We start from the raw sequence: 22,763 nt of genomic DNA, 5'->3' as shown, positions 1-22,763 counted from the left end.
AGAAGCCGTGCAGCGCCGTTCCCGCCCAGCAGAGTCGGGAGTCCGGACTGTGGAGGGTGGGGCCTTACTTTCCCCTCGGCCAAATGGGAGAACAACTGTAACGAAAGAAAGGGGCATTTCAGCACAAAGCCCTCACACTGTAGGTGCCTAATAAGTGCTGAAAAAGAGGAAAAGCAGTTGCTCAATAAGTTATTTTTGTTTTATGTGGAGCTGAGAAAATCTGGTCCATAAACTTCACAATTGCATCATCCGGGGAAGATGGTTGAGTGGACTTCAGTGGAACTCTCCTATCTTCCCGCCGCTAGGGAGCACCCACCTTAGCTCCTGGTCTTTGTTCCAGGAAGAAGGGTGACCCTGGCCTGGCCAATCAGCATCCCAGAACCCTGGACCACAACCGGCTTCAAGGAAGTCCACCTGACCCAGAGAGGTCCAACCCGGTCAGGGAGCTCACAACCCTCACTTCTCTGCTTTGGGACTTAGTAAGTGGTGGGAGCTACCTCACCCCTTTCCACGGGTTGAGGAGAAAGAAAGCAGGGCACACTAGACACCAGCTGGGCAGTTCCGGTGGCAGGGAGCACTGAGGCACCCTTGAGCCTGAAGGTGCCACCTTGGCTTCTCATCCACAAGAAAGAAGCCATTCACCCTCTTCCTTGCTTGATGGGTGGGTCTCTGTCACTTCCGACAGAGTTGATCCCAATTAACACGAGATTATTGTGGACCGGGGCTAAGGATTCTTAGATTTTTATTTTGATGACAAAAATCACATACAGAACAAAGGTTATAATGGAACAACTAGGAGTGGGTGTGGGCTAGAAAACATGGAGAATGCGTGCCCAGAGTTCCTGAAGGGCCTCCTGGAATTCTGGGTTTCTTCCCAGGGCTGCCAAGTGCCCTGAGTACCTCCTGGAACCCCTAGGAGTCCCCAAAAGCTGTTTGAGAACCAGCACTCTAGACCAAGAGTTTCCGGGGACCAGGCTGAGATGCACAGTGACGGTTCACACGGTGGCCTCAACCTCAGTGGCTTCTTCCTCCTCCTCCAGCAGGCTGTAGGAGGCATGGCTCTGGCACGGTCGCTGCAGTGGGTGGGCCAACAGCTTGGCCATGCAGTTGTGTAACTCCAGGGCTGGCCCCGCTAGGGCCACCTCATATTTGTAGCTGGTACCCTTGGTGTCCAAGCTGCCCATGAAGGCAAACATGTCCTGTAGGGGGCAGTGAGTGACAACTCAGGCAGACATTGATCCTGATCCACCCTCCAGGTCCCCAGAAGGCTTCCCAAAGGAAAGGACATCTGGGGTGGGTTCTGAAGAGTGAAGACAAGTTTGCCAAGCTCAAAGCACACCCGCTGGTACCCACCCAAGAGGTCTCAGTCCTAGGTGTGTAGGATCCCCCAGCATAGAGAGCGGTCAGATGACACCCCAGCCCACACGCTTGTCTTTTTCTTTCTGTGTGTGGTACTGGGAACTGAGCCTGGGGCTGCTGTACCACCAAGGGACATCACCAGCCACTTTCATTTTTTTTATTTTGAGGCAGGGACTCTCTAAGCTGCTGAGGCTGACCTCCGACATGTGATCCTCCTGCCTCAACCTCCTAAATTGCCCTGCTATCTATTTAAATGTCTCTGGCAGTGCTGGGGGTAGAGTACAGTCCTCCCAGCCCAGGCGAGGGCTCTGCCCAGCCTGCACACAGATCCTTCTTGAGGATGGGGAAGGCTTCCCACGGGAGGGATTTCTTTATCTGGGTAAAGGTCTGAGCAGGTGCTGGTCTCAGCTCCTCCACTGAGTCGGATAAACAAATGCTCAGAGTGGCCAGTGAGGTCCCCGTTAGTTCAGGACTGAGATGTGCAGGGTCAGCAGAGTTTAGGAAGAAGGAGGGTGTGCCAGGCAGAGGGCACAGGAAGGCAAAATCAAGAAGACAGAGAAGCCGGGGAAGCTGGGATGAGCTGGGCGGGGCCAAGATTCCTGGAGCCACTGTCCCAACAGTCCCCACAATTTTCAGTCACCACCAGCTGATCACAGAGGAGTGGCAAATGGTTGTTGATTGACTGATGGCCACCACCCAGCTGGATCAGGGCGCCAGGGCTCAGGGTGCTGAGATATCCCAACTCCACCCACCTGCCACCGCCCCTCACCTTCCAACTGGTCTCCTCCTCCTTCTCCTCGGCGCCATTGTGGATGTAAACAACATCAAAGAAGAAATATGGACACTGGAACATTCTCTGCCGGGGAGAGGACAGACTGTGGGCTCAGGTCACCCCAACGTCCGCCTCAGACTCCAGGAGTACCCATCTAAGCACCCCAAGCCTGTGGTCAGGAATCCCCCCCAGCATTCACCCTCCCTCTCCCAGGCCTCACCCACCTTCATGGGCTCTGTCAGGGACAGCTGGGGCTGGCAGGGCGGGCGGCTGTAGACAAGGATGGTGCGGACCACATATGGGGGCGGGATGGTCTGCACGTTCTCCGTGACAGGCAGCTCTGTCTTCTGCTGGCTGCAGAGCCAGGAGGGGAATGGGTCAGAGCATGCTTTGGGGTCTAGCCCTCCTGCCACCTCTGGAGAGCCCAGCTCCTCACTGGGCATGCAGGGCCCATCTGGCCCCTCCTGAGCTCACTGTTCCCTCTGAGCCATCCCATACTCTCTCCTCCACCCCCAGCACCTCCCTGGACTCGCCCCTGCCTGGTCTCTCCTGCTACACCAGGGATGCTTCACTGATTACAAGGCCAGATCCTGTGCTGGCCACCTGAGGGCTCTGGGTTGGACCTGCCTATTGACACATGGCTTCCCATCAGGCCAGGGACTGCTTCCATGGGAACCAGATTTTTTCCCCCCCCCAGCACTGGGGATTGAACCCCGGCTGGGGAAGTATGGTTTTTACAAGCTTTTCAAGTGATTAAAAAATCTAAAGTGGTAGCTGGGTGTGGTGGCGCACACCTGTAATCCCAGCAGCTCGGGAGGCCGAGGCAGGAGGATTGCAAGTTCCAAGCCAGCCTCAGCAATAGAGAGGCACTAAGCAAGTCAGTGAGACCCTGTCTCTAAACAAAATACAAAATAGGGCTGGGGGTGTGGCTCAGTGGTTGAGTGCCCCAGTACCAAAAGAAAAAAAAAAGAAATCTAAAGTGGAATCATATTCAATAATACAGGGAAACAAGAAATTTCCAACTTCAGTGTCCCTAAATTAAACTGTCCTGGCACACAGCCACACCTGCAGCAACAGAGGGCAAGAACCGTGACGGGGACCTTGGCCTGCCCACAAAGCTGAAAATATTTACTGATTCTTCACAGAAAAAACTTTGCTGACCTTTGGGTGAAAATAATTAGTGTGGAGCACTATGGGGCAGTCACAGCACGGAGACAGAGGGCAAGACTCCAGGAAGTATGTCCCTTGCAGAAAATGTTCCCAGATAAATAAATGAGCAACTCTTGCGGGCAGCACCAGGCACGGGCAGGCTGTAGGACCCCTGGATTATCTCTGTGCTGCCGAGTTTTGACCAAGAAAGATCTCTTTTGGTTTGCTTGGTTTGGTTTTTGTATTTTTGCAGCACTGGGGACGGAATCCAGGGCCTCACACATGCTAGCAAGCGCTTTGACACCGAGCCATACCCCAGCCCAGGATCTTCTCTTGGAAGGTGGATAACTTACATGAGGCTGAAGAGCCCTTCCAGATCTGGTGGGGATGCTAAGGAGAAGTCCAATGGCTTTGTTCAGACAGACAGAGGCAGGTGGCTTCTCGTGATCCTAATGTCGGGAGAGCCCAGACCCCTCTAGACAGGCTGTGGGTCCCTGGCAAGTGGCTCCCCTTCTCTGAGCCTGGTTCTTCTCAGCACAGATAACAAAATAAAATGCTGACATGGGACCCCTGAAGGACCTTGGTGATTGAAAGCTCCTCTTTTCCTCAGGGCTGGTGCCACTCTTCTCACATTAGAGCCACAAGGGTGGGGGGAGTCTCGCTTCTGTTCTCCTAACATGCATCAATTTTTTAATTCATGGAGATCATTTTCTATTTAAGTTTTGGGTCACACCTGAGCCTTTAATGTTCAGATTAGCATGAAATGCACTATGTACAAGTTAAAGAGACTCTAGGGGCAATTCTAACTTTTTAGTCACACACTGACATTTACTGAGCACCAACTGTACACCTGGTGCTGCACAAAGTGTTCCACATTCACAAAGTGTGAATGCATCTTGGAAATCCCAAGCCCAAATCATCTGTTGCTGCTTCTGTATTGTTAAAGGTTGAGTGTCCCTTATCTGATATGCTTGGGACCAGAAGAGTTTTAGATTTTGGTAGTTTTAAAGTCTGGGAATATCTGTTATGCTAATATCAGATTGGTCCTCAGCGATGCGACCCAAGTCTGAACAAGAAATTCGCACCTATTATGCACAGCCTGGAGCCTGCATTTTGACAGTGACCGTGCCCAGGAGGTCAGGGGTGGACTTCTCCACCTGTGGCTGCCATGTGGGCACTCATCAAGTTTCAGACTTTGAAGCGTGTCAGCCTGGGGATGCTGAAGCCCAAGGCGTGGTCAGTTTTGTGTCCCACGTTACAGATGGGGAAACAGGCAGAGAGGTCACTTGCCCAACCTGTCGCTACGCAGCTGGGACCTGAATCTGAGCTACTCAGCAGACCCTCTGTGGCTCAGCCCTGCGGGCCCAGAGGGACAGGAAGGAGGCCCCCCAAGGACAACGGCCACAAAGGATACTGAAGGAGGAGCACGAGGCCGTTTCCAGGTCGTAGAGGCAGCTGCAGAGCTCGCGGGGGTCAGAAGTAAGGCCGGAGAGCTACAGGGAGGCACTGGGCTCAGTGGGGAGCTGGTCCCCACGGAGCCCGGGGTCAGCACCCGCCCCACCTCACCCAGGCCGTGTCGTCGTTCACCACCACCAGCGCGAACTCATGGCTCTTGTCGATCTTGTGCTTTGTCCTCACAAACATCTCGATCATTTTCTGGGAGACATTGAGGGCATTGGTTTTGGAGCTGGGAAGGCACAGAGAGTAAGTCGATCAGGGTCCCCTCAGCCTGCAATAGGGTCCTGGGGTGCATGTCATGTGGCAGGAAGGTGGCAGCTTCGGCGCAGCAAGGACAGAGCCTGGGCCGCAGGAGAAGCCAGAAGCCTCAGGGAAGGAGTCAGGCTGGACCTCTAGAGCCGGGCTCATAGTCATCGCCGAGGCCTGGGAGACCTTCTCTCAGCCATGGATGCCAGAGTGGAGACAGCTTCACCTTGTCTTGTTTGTTTTTTCACATAGGCAGGGTCTGGGTCTATTTCCCAGCATGGTCTTGAACTCCTGAGCTCAAAAGACCCTCATTCCTCAGCCCTCCAACTAGCTGAGAGCACAGGCCTCGTCACCACACCCAGCTCCTAGGGGCTCATCCTTAGCATCTCCCAGGAGCCCTTGGGCTCCACCCAGGCCCTGTAACCTGGTAGTACATGGCTCTGGGAACGTATTTTGGGGTCAGTCAGGCCTGGGTGTGAATCCAGGTCCTGCCCTATTATCTTGAGACCTTGGGGAAGTCACTTGGTTCTTCTCAGAGTCTCCAAGGTGTTGCTGTTACACAGGTGATGTCCGACAGCTCCCTCAAACTTAGAATAGAGCCTCACTGGGCCACGGACATCATTACTAGTATCACTACTACTCTGATACTGCAGGCCTGAGGCCACACCAGGGTGGGGCAAGTCTAAAGTGGAGGCCCCATATTTTAACAGCTGGCCTCTTCTAGACATGGCCACAGGTACAAGCTACAAAATATCTTCTCACCCATTGAATGACTCCAGCTTTGGCAGCGACATTTCCTCGGACAGGTCCAGACAGATAATCTGCAAGGGAGTTAAAAGAGGGCAGTGACGGGGAGGCTGAGGCTGTGGCTCAGCGGTAGAGGGCTCACCTAGCACATGTGAGGCCCTGGGTTTGGTCCTCAGCACCACATATAAATAAATAAAATAAAGGTATTATGTCCAACTACAACTAAACAAATTAATTAAAAAAGAAAAAAAAAAAGAGGGCAAAAAAAAAAAAAAAATAGTATTAACACCAGGTCCCACCACACTGCTGGCCCTCTCCAAGGAGTATAGTCTAAAAAGGTGGCATGGTGACCCCCAATTTAAAGCCAAGCTATTCACTTTAGAAGGTAATGGATCAGGGGAAGAACACTGGACTGAGGGTCCAGGCTGACGAGTAAATAAATGAATGAAAGAATGTTCAAAGCAGAAACATGGCAATAAGAGTGCAGTGAGTTACACTATTCCCCTCAAAAGACACGTCCAGAGGGTGTGGTGGCCAAAGTCTGTAATCCCAGCTACTCGGGTGGCCAGACCAGAGAATTATAAATTAAAAGGCCTAAGCAACTTGGTGAGACCCTGTTTCAACATAAAATTAAAAGGGCTGGGAGTAAAGCTCAGGGGTAGAGCACTTGCCTAGCATGCAAAAGACCCTGGATCCATCCCCAGGACTGGAAAAAAAAAAAATGTCTCCAGCTCCTGCTGAAACCCAGAATGTGACTTTCTTTGGAATTAGGATGTTTGCAGATAAAATTAAAGAAGAAATCTTGATTGATTATATTATCTTGACAAATGTCTTTGTAACAAACAGAAAAAGAGAGGACACAGAGAAATAGAAGGGAAAGCCACATAAGGATGGTGGCAGATAATGGAGTGATATGGCCACAAACTAAGGAACACCTAGAGCCAACAGAGGCTGGAAGAGGTAGAGAAAGCCTCCCCTAGAGCCTTCAGAGGGGACATGGCCCTGCTGGCACCATTCCAGACTAGAATTATGAAGGAGCTAAATACCTGTGGTCATTTGGGCGCTGTAATTCCAGCAACTCAGGAGGCTGATGCTGGAAAATGGCAAGTTCAAAGCCAGCCTGGGAAACCTAATGAGACCATGTCTCAAAATTTTAAAAAAGGGGAGGGAGCTGGGCATGGTCACATACTTATAATCCCAGTGACTCAGGAGGCTGAGGTGAAATGATCACAAGCTTGAGGCTTGTCTCAACAACTTAGCAACACTGTTTCAAAAATAAAGTGCCCCTAGGTTCAATCCTCACTATCAAAAAAAATGTTAAGAGTTCTGTTGTCATAAGCCACCAGTCTGTGGTAACCTATGGCAACCAAAGAAACTGATACACAGACCATATGTGCACAGTAAATTTCAAAATGCAAGAATGTTAACCTAAAGGTCCTTCAGCCCAACACCACCAACTTACCACCTTTTCTGGACAGTTGACCCTTGGTGTTCGAATCTGGACCTCAGGGGCTGGTGGGGGCACCTGCCAGGGCTTGGGGCCAGTTCCTGGAGGGTTGGGGGTCCCATCTTCAGCACTGGCCGCCTCACCCTCGCCCTCACTGCGGCTACCCACGCTGGCCTGGGCCCCCAGTGCCCGATCCTCAGCCCCCTCAGGGTTGGAACGGGTGCGAGGCCGAGGTTCTGCAGACTGCTCCTCTTCCTCCTCCTCTTCCTCCTCCTCCTCCTCCTCCTCCGTGGGACTGTTGGGCTCTACCACTTCCATGGCTCCTGTGTGGCTGGATGGTGCAGGGATGGGGGAAGCCAGGATCCAACCCTTAGAGTTTTAAAAACATTTGGTTACTAAGAAGGAACACAGGCCATGAGCCACTCTACTACTGTAAGAGTCTCTCCTCTCAGGGACTCAGTTTACCCAGCTGTGGAATGGATCCCTTCCAAACCTATTAGCCCAGCATCCAGTAGATAACAGGGCTGAGGTCCTGGCTCAGTGGTAGAGCACTTGCCTAGCATGTGTGAGGCACTGGGTTCCATCTTCAGCACCACACACAAATAAATAAATAAAGGCCCATTAACAACTAAATATTAAAAATAAATAAATAAAAATAAAATACAGTAAGATAACAGTTTCCCTTGTTTTCCCTCCTCCACCCATAGGGATACCATGACTAATGACCAAGTCCCAGTTCTTTGGCCACCGTGAATGCTTCAGAGATGGGCAAAGGACCAATATGGGTCAGTGAGAGGCACATTTGGGACTTCTGATAGAGGCAGTAGGGAAAAGAGGCCCTTGCTGGGATTGCAGAGCTGGGAAGGTAGATGTTGGGAGCTGCCAAGAGCCCCTTTTGCCTCTGAGAGGGAAAAGAGAGCCTGCCTGAAGTGGCATTCAGCTATGCTTTGAATGCAATCCATAAGCCACTAACTTCCCTTTCTTGCTTAAGCCAGACTGAGTCTTCTGTTACCTGACCCGGGGACCGTCGTGGTGAAGAGAGGAATGTAACTGCTGGGATTCTCTCGCCCGTGGGAGCGGGGCGGCCCGGGGGGTGTCTGCAGAAGGACGGGGCGCGGACCTGTGCCCCACAGTCCCCCTGGGAACAGCCTGCCCGTCTGGACAGGGGGCGCGGGCTTCCTGGAAGGGTCTGCGCGCCTTGCAGCCCCACCCCCGTCCATCGCCCAGGAAGACAAAGCTTCAGCTGCAGCAAGGACAGAGCCTGGGTCGCAGGAGAAGCCAGAAGCCTCAGGGAAGGAGTCAGGCTGGACCTCTGGAGCCGGGGAAGCTGAGTCTCTAGGGAAGAGCTCCACACGTTTTCACCACCCAACTTCTACTCACCGTAGCCTGAACCTCTCTCCAAGTCAGTCACGGATTCGCTAGGAAGTCGCCGTTTTCGCAGCCGGAAGTAGGGCGGCGCAGCCGCGATGCCTCCTGGGAAATGTGGTTCAGCTAACCTCACAACAAGCGGAGAGATGAAACTCAGAAAGGATAAACAGGACTTGGAAGCTGATAGGCTGTGACGGTGCCAGAGGGGTGGGGTTTAGCGTGTGACAGACTGGAATGGAGAGGGATCTGAAATGTGATAGGCTGAACTGGGAGCAAGCGACGAAATATGATTGGCTAAAGCAAGATTAGGCGGAGCTTTTGTGTTTCGGGTCGAATCAGACTACACTGGTCAACGCTTCTATTATGATAGGTTGGAAGGGGCTGCAGAGGGCCTAGAGTGCTGCGTGATAAACTCGGCGAGACTGAGTTGGGCGGAAGTGAGGAGGGGGCGGGGCCATCGATGATTGACGGAGCTGGGGTGGGTCTCAGTGTGAGGCGGGTTTTCACGAACGTAGGAGGGCGAGCCCCGCCCAGTTGCTTAATTAAGACACTGTTTTGCATATATTTGCATACGTCCAAAAGTACTTAACTGTAGCTCAGTGGCACAGCACTTTCCTGCCATGCATGGGGACTTGTGTTCTATTCCTAGCACCACACGCACACAAAAAAATCTTATTTATAAAAGGGTCAAATAAGCCAGGCCGGTGCGGTGGCGCATGCCTGTATATTGCAGTGGCTCGGGAGGCTGAGAAAGGAGGATCCTTAAGTTCAAAAGCCAGGCGCTAAGCAACTCAGGGAGACCGTGTCTCTAAATAAAATACAAAATAGGGCTGGGGATGTGGCCTATTGGTTTAATGCTCCTGAGTTCAATCCCTGGTACCCAAAAATAAATAAATAAATAAGCCAGGAGGGGCTGCATAAACTGAACTTTGAAAGTCGAAGAATTTACCGGAAAAGAAAAGCATGGAAGCTATTCTGCCTTGCAAAGGCTTAGAGACTTTGAAAAGCCCTGGAGTTATGGAGCCTCTAACAGGTTAATATGGCTGGAGCGGAGGCTGAGGGAATTCGGTTCCCCTGGGAACTCCCAAGTCAGAGAATTGTAATTTCTCTCCCCACCACCTTTGTCTTCTTCCCCAGGGACACGGAGGCAAGAATCAGATGCTGGGCTTTGCACAATTTAAACCAAACACAGGTGGAAGGAAAGGATATTTCAGACCACAGGCAAAAGACCTCAGAGTGCAGGAAAGTTGAGAAGGAGAACCCAAGAACCTTCTACTGTAGGTAGAGGAGGCATTGTGGCTAGATCATGGGGAATGCAAGGGAGTAGGCAGCAAGAAACTTACATGCGAGGCTGAGAAGCTTGAAATGTCTCCCAAGAGCAACGGGGAGCCTTGGAGGGTGTGTGAGCTGGCAGGAAAAGAGTTATATCTTTGTCTCTGAAGTCTGGGTGGGGAAGAGCATGGAGCCAAAGAGCCTAAGAGGGAGCAGAGCTGGCATCCCTGCAGGAGGAGAGAGGCCAGGTCTGTGCCTCTAGGACTCAATCAGAAGGCAGTCCTTTAGAGGAGGGTGCAGGAAAATGGGCAGGATATGGAGACCGTTTAGGCTCTGGGAAATGCAGCATTAGCAGAGGAAAAACCGGAGATGGCAGAGGAAGTGGAGTTGGAGGACCAGAGAAGTCACAGGGTAAAAGAGTGTGTGTTACAGTTCAGTTTTCCGAAAATGTTGGATGGCCACATGCAAATTTGTTTTTAAAACCTCAAGACAACCTGGTGCAGTGGCACACACCTGTAATCCCAGCGTCTTGGAGGCTGAGGTAGGAGGATCACAAGTTGGAGGCCAGTCTCAGCAACTTAGTAAGAGCCTGTCTCAAAATCAAAAAGACTGGTATGTCTGGGGCTGGGGTTGTGGCTCATTGGTAGTGTGCTCGCCTAGCATGCATGACGCACTGGGTTCGATTCTCAGTACCACATACAAATAAATAGAATAAAGGTCCATCCACAACTAAAAAAAATATTTTAAAAAGACTGGGATGTAGCTCAGTGGTAGAGCGCCTCTGAGTTCAATCTCCACTGCTGGAAAAAAAAAAAAACAAAAAACAGGACAGGCTCGGGGCAGCTCAGGGGCTCAATAGTAGAGTACTTGCCTGTCATGTGGTGGATCTGGGTTCCATCCCCAGCAACAACAAACAAAAAGCCCATCATGATGTTATAAGAAAAATATTGCAATTCCCCATCTTAAAGATAAGGAAACTGAGGCTCAAGGCGGGGGGTCGTCACTTGCTCAAGGTTACCCAACCAAGATCCATGTGTGCCTGAGTGAGTGAGAACAGCTGTCCCAGACACTGAAGGGACAGCTAGGCAAGTTCGCAGGGGAGTCATATGAAAAGCATCCACTCTGGGGACAGGAGGGACACTTTGGGACTTGGGAAATAAAATCCAAGCCTTGGAGATGGGGGGACCCTGGGCTCAGAGGATGAGATGGGGAGGGTCTCGCATCTTGGGCGCTAGACACATGCATCCCCACCCCCACCCCCAGGTCTGGAGGAACCCACTGTTCTCCCAGAGGAAACAGTACAATAACAAGTCACGTGACCAGGGAAGGGGGTTTCCGGTTTCCTGGCCCCTCCCAGGCCAGCCTTGGCCTGAGCCGACAGTGGCCAGAGTGACCCCAGGAGTGCTCAGGAACCCAGGCCTCTGACCAGACTGCTCTCTGAAGAACAGAGACATACGGCTGAGGGGACTGAACCACAGCATCAGGACCTTTTAGCTTAGGAGGGCCCTGGGACAGAAAGAGGACTCTTGGGGTTCCCATTCGATGTCTGGATAGGGGGAAAGGGGAGTATAGAAGTAGTGACAGATAAAGGCGTCAGAGGAGAAGGAAAAGTCTTGGCAAATGTGAAGGTAGTGAGCTGCCCATCCAGGGAGGCATTCAAATATGCCAGCCCAACATGGTTGTCTGGGGACCCTTTCCAGAGGGAGACTCATTGCTGACCTTTGCTCAAGATAACAAAGGCAAGAGCTGAGAGCAGGCTGTGTTTCTAGGTGACAAAGAAAGCAGGAAGATTCAGAAGGCACCAGCTTCTGTGCAGCAATGAGTGCCCGGGCCACACGGCCCCGAAGCCGGCGTGGGAGGCACCTGCCGCCGGTAAGTGTTCCCCCTCCCCACCAGACCCTGCTCCATGGGACTCTAAGACCCAGTCTCTCTTGGCTCAGAGCTGGACCCCGGGGTCCTTTGCAGGGTGAACTGGACCCCGTAGCTGAGAGTTCAGAGGAGGCTGAAGCAGCCAGCGTGAACTCCAAGCCCAACCCTGAACCACCTCAGGAGAGTTTCAGGCCAGAGCCGCCAAGCCGCATGGTGGAGGTCAGTGGCCAGGGCCCAGGGAGCAGGTAAGATCCTCTTGGTCTGTGTCCTGGACTCCAGTCTGGGTGCGTCTTTGCCACCCACAAACCTGTGTCCCTCCCCTGCTCAAGCACCTGTTATGGCTCCCCATTGCCCTCCTCAGCCTGATTTTCAAGGACCGAAATAATGTAACCCTGGCCCTCACACATAGCCCCTGTATACCAAGCACCCCAGATGACCCCATTTCCAGAAGCTTCTGTCTCTCACACCCAGGCAAAGACTCTCTGCCCAGACACCCTTCTTTACCTTGCAAATTCTGGAACTCATTCTTTTCTGCAGCCCCCGCCCCGGGCCCCCTCCTGGACCACTGTCCAGCCTCTCAGGGTCCCGCTGGGACACCAGCCCCAGAACACACAGCTCTTGAAGCTCAGTGCCCCGTTCACACTTCCAAGGGACACTGCAGCGAAGTCCCCTGCTGAACGTGGGGTGGCTCAGGTCTCTGGGTTGGTTTTCACAGGACTAGCAAGGATGCTGAGGACTCAGGGGGGAGGCTGGCCTCAGCCCCGGAGGGACCCCAGGAGCCTGCAGTGGAAAGCCACCAGGCCCCAGAGACAACCCTGCTGGACAGGAAGACTGTCCCCACTGGGACGGGGGCCCCCGATGTGTTTCAGACCCTCCAGCACGTTCTGAGTTCCCTGGAGGCAGCCGCTGCTGCCTGGCGCCACCGACCCCCAAGCTGTCCTGGGCCAGTGGAGGCAGAGGACGAAACAGAGGGGGCCCGGGGGCCCTGCGCGGAGCAGGAAGGGGCCAGGGGTTGCCAGCAGGAGGCAGCCCGCCTGGCCGAGAAGAACGCCTGGTTGAGGCTGGCCCTGGGCAGCCGTGAGGACGAGCTGGTCCGCACACAGGCCTCCCTGCAGGCCATCCGGGCTGAGAAGGAGGCGATGCAAAGAGAGGTGAGTGGGTGGCCGAGTCCCACCTCCCAGGGCTCCCTGTCTCTGAGGGAGGAGGCAGGGCCAAGTTCCTTCATTCAGTGAAACAACGCATCTGCATGGAACATTGACTGCTGAGACCAGCGACAGAAGGTCCCTTGCAATCTTAGTAAGAGGGTCCGGGAGGCCCATTTGATTAAAAAAAAAACAGAAGGAGGGCTTGGAGGAGTGACTTAAGAATTTGGGGGAAGAACATTCGTCCCAGGCAGAGGGAACAGCCGTGCAAAGGTCCTGAGGTGGGAGCATGACTGATGTTTTCAAGGAACAGCAAAGACACCAGTGTGACTGGAGCAAACAAGAGGGCACGTGAGGGAGATGAGGGCAGGGAGGTGACAGGCAGACTGTGCAGGGCTGTGGGGAGGACTCAGGCTTTTGCTCACAGTCCTGAGCAGAGTGGGTGTGCCCTGAGGCAGTGCTCACCGGCGCCCTCTGGCGGCTGTGGGAGGAACACTCTGTGGAGGTGAGGGCAGAATCCTGATGTTCAGGAGGTGGCTTCAACCCTCCTGGTCCTCTGTGCTGAAAATTATGGAGGTGGCAAGAAGTGGGAGGATTCTGGGTGAGGTTGAAAACGGAGCTGAGGCTGGGTGCGAGGACCTGAGGCTGTGTGCGGTGACACACACCTGTAATCTCAGCAAGTTGGGAGGCTGAGGCAGGAGAATCGCAAATTCCAATAAAAAATAAAAAGGGCTGGGGATGTGGCTCAGTGGTTTAGTACTCCTGGGTTCAATCCCCAGTTCCAAAAAAAAAAAAAAAGAGGAGGAGGAGGAGGAGGAGGAGGAGGAGGAGGAGACAGAAAACAGAGCTAGTGGACTCGGGGATTGGGTGTGTGACCTAGAGAGAGACCAAGGACCACTCTGGCGTTGGCTGCTGAGGGACTGACAGAGGGGACTGGGGAAGCAGATGGAGGGACAGGTTTGGCTGGGGGGAGACCCGGAGCTCTCTGGGTACTGATCAACTCAAGATGACCACTTGGGGAGAGCCACTAGGAGATATCAAGGGGACAGCTATACGGTTGTCCTTCAGTATCCTTGGGAGACTGGTTCCAGGACCCACTTCAGATACCAAAATCTGCAGAGGCTCAAGTCTTTCATTTATTTATTTTATGTGGTGCTGAGGCTCCAACCCAGGGCCTCGCACGTGCTAGGCAAGTGCTCCACCACTGAGCTACGACCCCAGCCCAAGGCTCAAGTCTTTAGATAAAATTGTGTGGCATTTGCCTGCACATCCTCCTAGACTGGAAATCATCTCTAGGTGTCTCATGACACCCAACGCTGTGCACAGAGTTGTTACAAGGTTTTATTTAGGGAATAATAACAAAGAAGAAGCTGCTTGTGTTCAGTTCAGGTGCCATTTTGTTCAAATATTTTTAGTCCGTGGTTGGTTGAATGTGAGGGGTGACTGTATGTCCTGTTTCAGAGCTCACGGGAATATTTGGGCATCTTTAGCATGTAGGTGACATTTAAAGCCTTGTGGCTGAGCAAGATGGTGGAGAAAAGCCCTCCTCTCCAAGTGGTAGGAAGACAGGGCCAGGGAGCTCAACTTGGGAAATGGGCTCCATGGGCCTGGAGGTGTGGCTCAGTGGTAGGGTGCGGGTTGGCATGTGGGAGGCCCTGGGCTCTGTCCCCAGAACCACACACACTATCTCCTGAAAAAAAAAGAAAAAAGAAAGAAATGAAATTCTCTTCATGGGGTACAGTGGCACATGCCTGTAGTCCCAGACATTAGGGAGGATGAGGCAGGAGGACCTCTTGAGCCTAAGAGTTTGAGACCACTCTGGACAACCTTTCAATAAATAAAAAAGTGGGATCATTTTTCCTTCAGAGGGGGGCCCATTTCCCTGCTGGGAAAGATAAGTCATGCATGATGAAGGACATGCACAAGATCATGTAGTGAGGGCTTCAGCGAGGTGACTATAGGGGCTTCTGCCTTCCAGCTGGACTTGCCCCTGACCTAGGAACAGGCCTTGGGGATGGCTGGCAGGTGATTGGAGCCCCCCAGCCTGATATTCCCCATCATCCCCCAGGTCCAGGAGCTGCAGGATTCCATAATGAGGCTGGAGTCCTCCCCGCCTCCCTCTCGCCACCAAGCAGGTGGTCCGGGCAGTGATTCGAGCAGCTCTGGGGCAGATGGGGAACTCTGGGGAACTCAAGTGAGTATGAGAAGTACAAACCCCCGGTCCTGATAGACTTAGCATTTAGGAGGATGATCTTAATTCCTGGTCATGGAATCCAGTTGCTTCTGGGGTTGGAAAAATCTTGATCCTGGGCTCTTGAAGCTCACCAGGTCCATCAAGTGACTTCTTCTTGGCAGGACTCCTCCCTGGTTCACCCCCTGCTCCGGCGCCTCCGGAGTGATTCCAGCACCCACATTCTGGGGTCTCTCTCCATGCAGCAGCCCCTTTCCCCTGAGACGCACATCATGGAGTCCCGGTTGGAGCAGCTCCGGGGGTGAGAGCCACAAATGCTGAGCTCTTAAGGGCACTGGCACCCCCCACAGCTGGGTTACAATTCTGGGAGTCTGGAGCTACAGCAGGGGAAGGAGGGTGGAAATCAGACCCTGGCTATCACCAGTGGCCTCTCATTTCCCCTCTTTCCCACCTTCGGAGGCAGGAGTATCGAGAAGCTGAAATGCTTCAACCGTCTGCTGTTGGCTGTGCTTCAAGGGCACAAGGGCCGCTGTGAGAGTCTCAGCATGCAGCTGGGCCAGCGGGAGGCCGAGGCCACAGCACTGCGTCTGGCCCTGCAGTACAGGTTGGTGCACCCCCCACAGTGACCTCGGCAGCTGTGGAGGGAATGGCTCCACCTGCCCAGGAGCCAGGACCCTTGTGGGAGAGCATGTTTTCCAACTGTGACAATTAAGGCAACTTCAGACTGAGAAGAGAGGGCAGGGGTGAGAAGCGAGGAGTTTAGGAGCCAGATGGAGCTTGGTGTCCTGCAGTACTCAGAGCCAGTGTCCCACAGTGAGGACTGCGAGGAAGCCTATGGGGCCCTGCTTGCTCTGCGGGAGGCTGACTCAGGATCAGGGGATGAAGTCGCCCAGGGTGACCTGCAGGTGGCTGAGAAGGAAGCATGGAGACTGCTGGCACAAAAGGAGGCTGCCATGGATGGAGGGACACCACGGCCCAGGTACCCTGCAAGCTCTGGGAACTGTGCTGGTGGGTGACTGAGGTCCTGACTGGGGAATGGGACTCCCAGAGCTGGCCACGGGTTTGGGTTTGATGTTGCTGTGCCCAGCAAGGCTGGCATTGAACTCACTTTGGTTGGCTGGCATGAGGTCTAACTGGGATTTCCTATGGTTACTTATCAAGGGTGGCATGATGGTTGACAGCCATTAGGGTTGGCAAGGGACCCACCAGGGAGGGTAGGAAAGTGGATGATGGAGAACTGATTAGAACTGGCATGATGGTGCTTAATGACGTTGGCCTGAGGTTCCGTGGTACCCACCGGGGTTGGCAAGCTGGGTGATGGTGCCCATTGGGTTGGCCACGATGGTGTCTATCATGTTGATATGAGATGGTGCCATTGGGTTGGTGAGATGGAACCTGCCATATTGGTATGAGCAAATGGTGCCCGTTAGGTTGGCATGGTAGTGTCCACTGTCCACCATGTTGTCTTGATAGAAGGTGGTTCCCACTAGAGTCCACCTCATGGTGCCTACCACGTTGGTATGATGCAGGGCCCAGCACAGATGACCCAGGTGCATCATGGTCCAGTGAGATGGAAGGTGATGGAACTGACAAGTTTGTCCTGAAGTTAGCAGGACTGTGCTCATCGGTGTTAACACAGGACTCTCACCTGTTTCCTGTAGCCCCGAGGGCAGCAGCGTAGATAAACCCACGCCACAGGAAGTGGCATCCCGGCTCCAAGGATATGTCCAGCGTCTCCAGGAACGCCGTGCTCTGGTGAAGATCCCCCCGGGGCCTGGCCCCACCTCGGCACCTTTGCCCACCGTGCCCCATGCAGAAGCCATGGTGCAGGCCATTCTGGAGACCCAGCCTGGCCCTGCCCTGCCCCGGCTGGAGAAGATGCAGATCCAACAGGACCTGTTGGCCACACGGGTACAAATGGACTGAGGTCACCATGTCATTCTTTCCTGGACAGACAAAAGCATTTCTGAGGCCGAGAGGGATGTGGTTGGGGGACCAGGAGAGTTCTACTGGACTCGGGGCAGGTTTCCTGGAGGAAGGGCAATTGGAGTTGAGGTTTTGAGGGATGAAGAGGAGTTTGTCCTTTGGGATTCAGATTTTTATGAGACTCTGAATCTGAGTTTCCAAATTCTGTTCTTGGGAAGAGAATTTGGGGACAGGGAAGGATCTGGGTTTGTAGCCTGGCATGAAAGACCTGAGGTTCTGGTTCAGGGAGGCCGGGTATTTGCCTATCATGCATGAGGTCCTGGGTTCCATTCCCAGCACAGAAAGAAGAAAAAGGTTCTGGAATCAGAGAAATTCCAGAAACTTCCACTGATGTAGTGCTTGACTAAGAGATGCCATTTCCACAACTGTAGCTTATTTTTTTTTTTTTAATTGCACCCAGGAGCACTCTACCACTGAGCCTTTATAGATTTTGAGACAGGGTCTTGCTGCATCGCCCAGGCTGCCCTTGAACTAGAGTTCCTCCTACCTCAGCCTCCCAAGTTGCTGGGAATTCAGGCATGGCCACTGTGCCCAGCCATCGCTATGGCTTTTAGGGGAGGGAGGTATTTCCTGTCTCTGGAGCCTCAGTTTCCCCAGCGGTTGATCCCAGAGGCACTCATTCTCCGTCCTTTCTACGGTCCTTCAGGAGACCCTTGCTGAACTGATGCTGCAGTTGCAGCTGGTCCGGCGCGAGAAGCGCGGCCTGGAGCTGCGGGACGCTGCCCTCCGAGCCCAGGGCCCTGCCCACAGGCTGCTGCTGGAGCAGCTGCAGTGGGAGCAGGCGCAGTTGGGGGCTGGAGGGGTGGACAGCAGCAGTGCAGGCGGGAGCAGTGGGGACGAGGAGGAGTGGGCGCAGGTGAGTGGCCCTGCATGGACCTGGTAGGGTGGCAGCCTGCTACTGGCCGCGTGGTCCTGGCCAATTGATCCCCCCTTGAGCTCACCCTCCGTTTCTGCCCAGAGAAGCAAGTTGAATGGTCAAGTTCCTGCCACACCGGCTGCCTGTACTTTGCAGTTTCTTTCCTTGGGTGTCTCTAACCAGGACCAGCTGCAGCTGTGAGCTGGTCTCTCCCCTCTTTCCCATGGGGTTTAGGGTTTTCCACTCAAACCTATACCATCCCCAAGCCCTGTATTCCTCCTGTCCCATCCCACACCCCAGTCTCTGCCTCATCTCCTCCCAGATTTTGATACCTTCTCCTTCCTGCCTGGTTGTGTCTGTCCTTTCCTAAAATCTTCAGCGGCTTACAGGCCTTTTTTTTTTTTTTTCTTTTTGGTACTGGGAATTGAACCCAGGGGTGCTTAACCACTGAGCCACACCCCATGCCCTTTTTGTAGTTTATTTAGAGACAGGGTCTCATTAATTTGCTTAGGGCCTCACTAAGTTGCTGAGGCTGGCTTTGAACCCACGATCCTCCTGTCTCAGCCTCCAGAGCTGCTGGGATTATACGTATGCTCCACTGTGCCTGGCTCACAGGCCTTTAAAAAAAAAAAAAACTTTTGTTAGTGTTTTTTAGTCAGAAGGTTCTTGCCCTGTTGCCCAGGCTGGCCCCAAATTCTTGGGCACAAGAGATCTATCTTCCTGCCTCAGCCTCCCAAGCAGCTGGGACTCCAGGCATGTGCCACCACGTCCAGCTCAGTGCAGGTTTCCTAACGCAGCCCTTGAATCATCTCTCTTGTCTCCAAGACTTCATACCGACTGTGCTTCCGCCAGGAACACCTCTCCCCTCTTTGTGTAATAGAAATCCTTGGCCTTCTGTAGCCCTGAGCTCAGAGGTCACCTCCTCCTGGCAGTCCTCCTGGACTGTCGTCAGATGAGGTCCCCTGTTATTTATTTCCCTTTTCAGAGAGAAGCTTTCCCCATATTGGGGTATCTCATCAGACTGAGGGCAAGGGCTGTGGCTGACAGCAATCTGGGTGGCTTCGATGTCCAGCCTGGGCTGAGCACACCCCAGGGGCCTGGGCTAATGTTACTTTTCCCTCCTTTTTCTTCCCCTTAGGGCCTTCCTGCTGTTCCTGGTGGCTCTAGTGGCCTTGATGGAGGCCAGTTAGGCAGAATGTGGGACCCAGAGAAGTTAGCCAAAGAAATAGAGGCATCAGTCACCAGGTAGGTGTGTCACCAGGTAGGTAGGCCTGGATGGGGGTGGATGGGCGGGCAGGGCATGGCAGGGCGGCAGCATTGTGTGCAGGCGTGTTTATGTGAAAGTCCATGTGGTTGAGAGGGGGACAGGGAGGCAGGATTGGCGATGGCCATGAGCTGCCCCTCTCTCCACCGCTGTGCTAGGACCCTGGACCTGCGGGAGCAGATGCAGTCTCTTAGAGAGCAGCTGGAACAGGTAGCTCAGAAGGGACGAACTAGGCGGACCCAGAGCGCTGAGCTGAACACTGATCTCTGCAAAGCTCACAGGTGGGCCCCGGCCTGGTCATCATCTACTTGGTGACCTCACAAGCGTCCCCAGCTCTCCCTGGGCCTCAGCTGCCCCCTGTAAGAAGGGCAGCAAGTCCAGTTCACCCCACGCCTCCCTGCGGCCTCTGAGCCGTACCAGGGCCCCAGCAACACCCGGCTCAAGAGCGCACGCTCTGGATGGGCGAGTGCAGCCCCTGCTTTGGCGCAGCGCGGGGCAGTTCCTGGCTCAGCCACCCACTCCCTCCAGTGCCCTGGTCCTGGCCTTCCGAGGAGCCCACCGGAAGCAGGAAGAGCAATGCCGGAAGCTGGAGCAGCAGATGGAGCGAATGGAAGCCCGGCAGGCCGAGGAGCTCGCCGTGCTAGAAGCCACCGCCAGAGCCCTGGGAGGATGCAGGCCTCCCTGCCCACCCCCTCAGCTGGGGGAGACCTTGCTGTAGGCCCTCAACCAGGCCTGTCATAAAGCATACTGGAGTGACATTGTCCTGTGCGGTGACTTTGTGTTTGGGGCTCATTTAGCACGACGCGGACTGATGGGAGGTGACTGGGCATTTGAAGAAAACCCAGTGTCTTTGCCCTGGCACCATGTGGGGGAAAAGTTTGAGACTGAGGTCCAGCCAGAAGTGACCTAGGTTGTAGGGACAGAGACCCCCGACTGGGGCAGTTTGGGCTCAGTGAGGTCTCTGGCGAAGCCGAAGTTCTACCAGTTCTCTTTGTCCAGAAGCCCAGGGTGGGTCCAGGGGAGCAGGACACTTCCCTGCCCATGCCTGCCCAGGGAGGTGGGGTCTGGGTTGGCAGGCGCTCTCCAATAGAATGCTGGGGCCCCAGCAGGGAGACTGGGGCCAGAACGGGTCAGGTTCGGGTTGTGCAAGATGAGTGCCTGCTCCCAGGGTGGTGAGGGGCACAGGAGCCAGAGATGGCTTTGGAAATTGCATTGCAAGATCATGGAGTTTGGGGTGGGGGCAGTCACCCCAAAGGCAAAAGCCTGGGACTTGGGCTGCCTGGTGCTTTGGGGGTAGGAGGAACTCAGAGCAAGTGTCCGAGCAGCTGGGGCCTTCTCCTGTGGGGGTTGGGAGCTGGGAGGAGTGGTTTTGCCAGGTTAATAGCAGGCAGCTGATTAGCGTGTCATTTGCATAGACCACACCCCTCTGTCCCTCCGCAACTGAGGGGCTGGGTTGGGGAAGGGGCTGAAAACGACCCAATCACGCTAGGATTAGCGGCCAGCTGTCCCTCCTGGGGAGTAGCTGAAACCCAAGATGAGGATTAGGAAGGTTTCCTCCACAGCCTTGGCGGGAGGGCGGGGCTCGGCGGCAGCACCTGGCCGCACCTGTGCAGGTGTGTGACAGGCGGGTGCCTTTCCCAAGGGAAGGCCACGGGTCAGCGCGTCAGTGGATGGTCTTGTCGACCTGAGAGGCAGAACAGGAAGAGAATGACAACAGAGTCTCTTCCCATGAGCGATGGGGCTGGTGACCTTCGGTCCCTGCGCTGCCTCTGGACCCAGGCCAGACAGTTTCCGGGAAAGGCAGGGAAACTGAGGCGGGTCACCTTGCTCTTGGGAGAAGCCCAGGAACTAACTTCCCTCCGTCCTGTCCTTTCTAAGAGTGTTCTTAGTCCCTAGTCCCACCAGGTTGACGAGGGGAGGGGCGAACAGGGAAGCCAAGGTCACCTGTAGGAGGGGGAGGGGGCTGCTTCCCAGGCAGCCGGGGCAGCGTCTAGCCGTTCCCACGGGCGCCCTCGCGGCAGATGGGCCCAGGCCCCTTTGTCCCGGGTCCGCGGCCGCCGCAAGGTCAAATGTCACCGCGGGGCCGCGGGCAGGGGTCAGCTGGGGGCGGTGCCGAGGCTCAGCCCATCACCAGTCGGGCCCCAGGGGCGCGGGGGTGGAAGGGCTGCTGGTAGAGGGCGGGTGGGCAGCCCTGGAGCTGGAAGGTCCTGAGAAGGGGCAGGTGGGAAGGGGCAGCCCTGCCTCCAGTGTCTCCCACCCAGTCCCCCAGATTCAGTTCCTCCTCCCCCACCAAGTCAACTCCCCCTGCCAGTTTCCTGTCCACTTCCCTTGTGAGTCCCCCCTCTCAAGCTTTCTCTCACTTTTAAGTCCACCTTTTTGATATCTCCTATGAGACCTCCCACACCCCATGTCCTCCACCCAAGAATGCTGGCAGGTTTAGGCCAGGGGAACCCGATCCTTACCCCAAATAACAAGCCAGTGCCCCCAGGTTCCCATGAAGCTCCAGAACCAAAGTGTCATTTGCCTGCCCAGGCTCCCTCCCCCAGCAGGACTATGAGCAAAACCCCACTCTAGTCAGATCCATGAGAAGTCCTTGCTCATGTCTAACCCTAGTCTTTCCTGCTTTCTCTATTAAGTCTTTTTCCATTTCACACTAACCAGACCCTTTCTGGATGATCCAGAGGCCCAGGGATGGGTGTGACTGGCTGGCTAAACTGAATCTTAATTTCCCTTTAAGTATCATACAGTCTCTAAGCATCTCTCCCAGCCCCAAGTCTCTTACTGGAAGGGCTGGTATAAGATCAGACAGGGGCAGAGGGCACTGCTGTCCTGTCTGTGGCTCTCAGAGGCTCAGATATGTGCCCTGGTGTCCAGTTCTAGGTCCAGGGCTAGGCGGGAGAACAGGCTGGGTGGCTGCACCTTCAGGACTCATAGGTAAAAGGTCACCTGAGGAAGAACTTTTCTAGTTGGTTAAACATTAACAGGTCTAGAGCCGGCGACTCAGGCTTCCCCTGCTCCCAAGTCCAGTCTTGCATGCAAAGTGTGCTTACTAAATGCTGGCGAGGGTAGAGGGTCCGGCAGAGGCAGTGAGGGGCTTTGGACACGGTGGCGGGTGGGCGGCTCCAGGGTTCCTGGAGGAGATCTTGTAGTCTCCAGCCCGTCTCCAGGCCAAGCCCTTTCTGCAAAGCACAGAGGGAAAGAAATGAAGGGGACAGGGACAGGCCCTGGCAGGGGTGATTGGTATTCCTGTGGTCTCCAGCCCGGTGGAGGGCTGGTGGAGGGCCGGTGGATGGCCGCAGAGTGCCCTGCCCCCAGAGGCCTGAAATTCTGTAGAAGGGACCCCCTGACTTCGCTACTCCTTACCCGTCCAGCCAGACTCAGACCACACCACCCCTTCTCCCTGGAGGCTCTGGGCACCAGGTGTTCGCCCAAGCAGAGAAAGGGTGGAGTGGGGGTCGGACCGACGCGGCGACTTTCTGGAAGAGGAAGCAAACACAATCCATCCTGCAACTGTGCGAAGAAATGCCCCAGGGTGTGTGTGTGTGTGTGTGTGTGTGTGTGTGTGTGTTGGCAGGGGCGTGCCCCCGGGTGCAAAAGTCCCCCGATTATTGCTTCTGCTGGGAATGCGTGGGGCTGG

The 22,763-nt window shown here is 54.5% G+C and overlaps 2 protein-coding genes and 1 long non-coding RNA gene across 7 annotated transcripts; 1 reads left to right on the top strand and 2 right to left on the bottom strand.

The window, feature by feature from the left end:
- Positions 1–726: 726 nt before the first annotated feature.
- On the bottom strand, positions 727–8,710 carry Babam1 (BRISC and BRCA1 A complex member 1). The gene is made up of 9 exons (XM_015489234.2): positions 8,559–8,710; positions 7,194–7,547; positions 5,747–5,805; positions 4,847–4,967; positions 4,695–4,773; positions 3,634–3,658; positions 2,356–2,485; positions 2,129–2,215; positions 727–1,199 (listed from the first exon to the last, which is right to left on the bottom strand). Exons 2-9 carry the CDS (start codon positions 7,494–7,496, stop codon positions 996–998), a joined length of 1,008 nt encoding a protein of 335 aa, XP_015344720.1. The 5' UTR covers positions 7,497–7,547; positions 8,559–8,710; the 3' UTR covers positions 727–995.
- A 2,470-nt stretch (positions 8,711–11,180) lies between these two features.
- Ushbp1 (USH1 protein network component harmonin binding protein 1) lies at positions 11,181–19,884 on the top strand. 4 transcript variants are annotated; one of them, XM_048795515.1, is made up of 13 exons: positions 11,182–11,446; positions 11,588–11,690; positions 11,784–11,906; positions 12,557–12,838; positions 14,898–15,023; positions 15,185–15,321; positions 15,484–15,624; positions 15,835–15,999; positions 16,682–16,931; positions 17,653–17,862; positions 19,001–19,107; positions 19,285–19,407; positions 19,655–19,884. In XM_048795515.1, the coding sequence occupies exons 2-13, from the start codon at positions 11,637–11,639 to the stop codon at positions 19,842–19,844; spliced, it is 1,908 nt and encodes a 635-aa protein (XP_048651472.1). In that variant the 5' UTR covers positions 11,182–11,446; positions 11,588–11,636; the 3' UTR covers positions 19,845–19,884. The 4 variants fall into 4 exon arrangements, with proteins under 4 accessions (XP_048651471.1, XP_048651472.1, XP_015344718.1 ...); XM_015489232.2 differs by having other exon boundaries at positions 11,784–11,932; positions 12,403–12,838; XM_048795514.1 differs by lacking the exon at positions 15,835–15,999 and having other exon boundaries at positions 11,181–11,446; positions 11,784–11,932; positions 12,403–12,838.
- Positions 14,151–22,757, bottom strand: LOC125613828. Of its 2 annotated transcripts, XR_007344425.1 has the most exons (4): positions 22,490–22,757; positions 22,177–22,305; positions 15,155–15,397; positions 14,151–14,519 (listed from the first exon to the last, which is right to left on the bottom strand). It is a non-coding gene; the product is annotated as an uncharacterized LOC125613828 (long non-coding RNA). The 2 variants fall into 2 exon arrangements; XR_007344424.1 differs by having other exon boundaries at positions 14,151–15,397.
- Between the last annotated feature and the right edge of the window lie 6 nt (positions 22,758–22,763).

The sequence above is a fragment of the Marmota marmota genome, unplaced genomic scaffold, assembly GCF_001458135.2.
Source record: "Marmota marmota marmota unplaced genomic scaffold, marMar, whole genome shotgun sequence".
Taxonomy (NCBI): Eukaryota; Metazoa; Chordata; class Mammalia; order Rodentia; family Sciuridae; genus Marmota; species Marmota marmota.
The sequence above is the reverse complement of the archived record's forward strand: the minus strand, read 5'-3'. Positions and strand labels throughout refer to the sequence as shown.

What these genes read in the sequence shown, in the direction of transcription:
- Babam1 (XM_015489234.2), bottom strand. Translation starts at nt 7,496, where the DNA reads ATGGAAGTGGTAGAGCCCAACAGTCCCACGGAGGAGGAGGAGGAGGAG. An exon ending in AAGCTGGAGTCATTCAATGG is followed by an intron (nt 4,968 to 5,746) that starts GTGAGAAGATAT and finishes GTGCCTTCCCAG; the next exon opens with CTCCAAAACCAATGCCCTCA. An exon ending in CCCTGACAGAGCCCATGAAG is followed by an intron (nt 2,216 to 2,355) that starts GTGGGTGAGGCC and finishes TCTCCCCGGCAG; the next exon opens with AGAATGTTCCAGTGTCCATA.
- Ushbp1 (XM_015489232.2), top strand. Translation starts at nt 11,637, where the DNA reads ATGAGTGCCCGGGCCACACGGCCCCGAAGCCGGCGTGGGAGGCACCTG. An exon ending in CGGTTGGAGCAGCTCCGGGG is followed by an intron (nt 15,322 to 15,483) that starts GTGAGAGCCACA and finishes CTTCGGAGGCAG; the next exon opens with GAGTATCGAGAAGCTGAAAT. An exon ending in ATAGAGGCATCAGTCACCAG is followed by an intron (nt 19,108 to 19,284) that starts GTAGGTGTGTCA and finishes CCGCTGTGCTAG; the next exon opens with GACCCTGGACCTGCGGGAGC.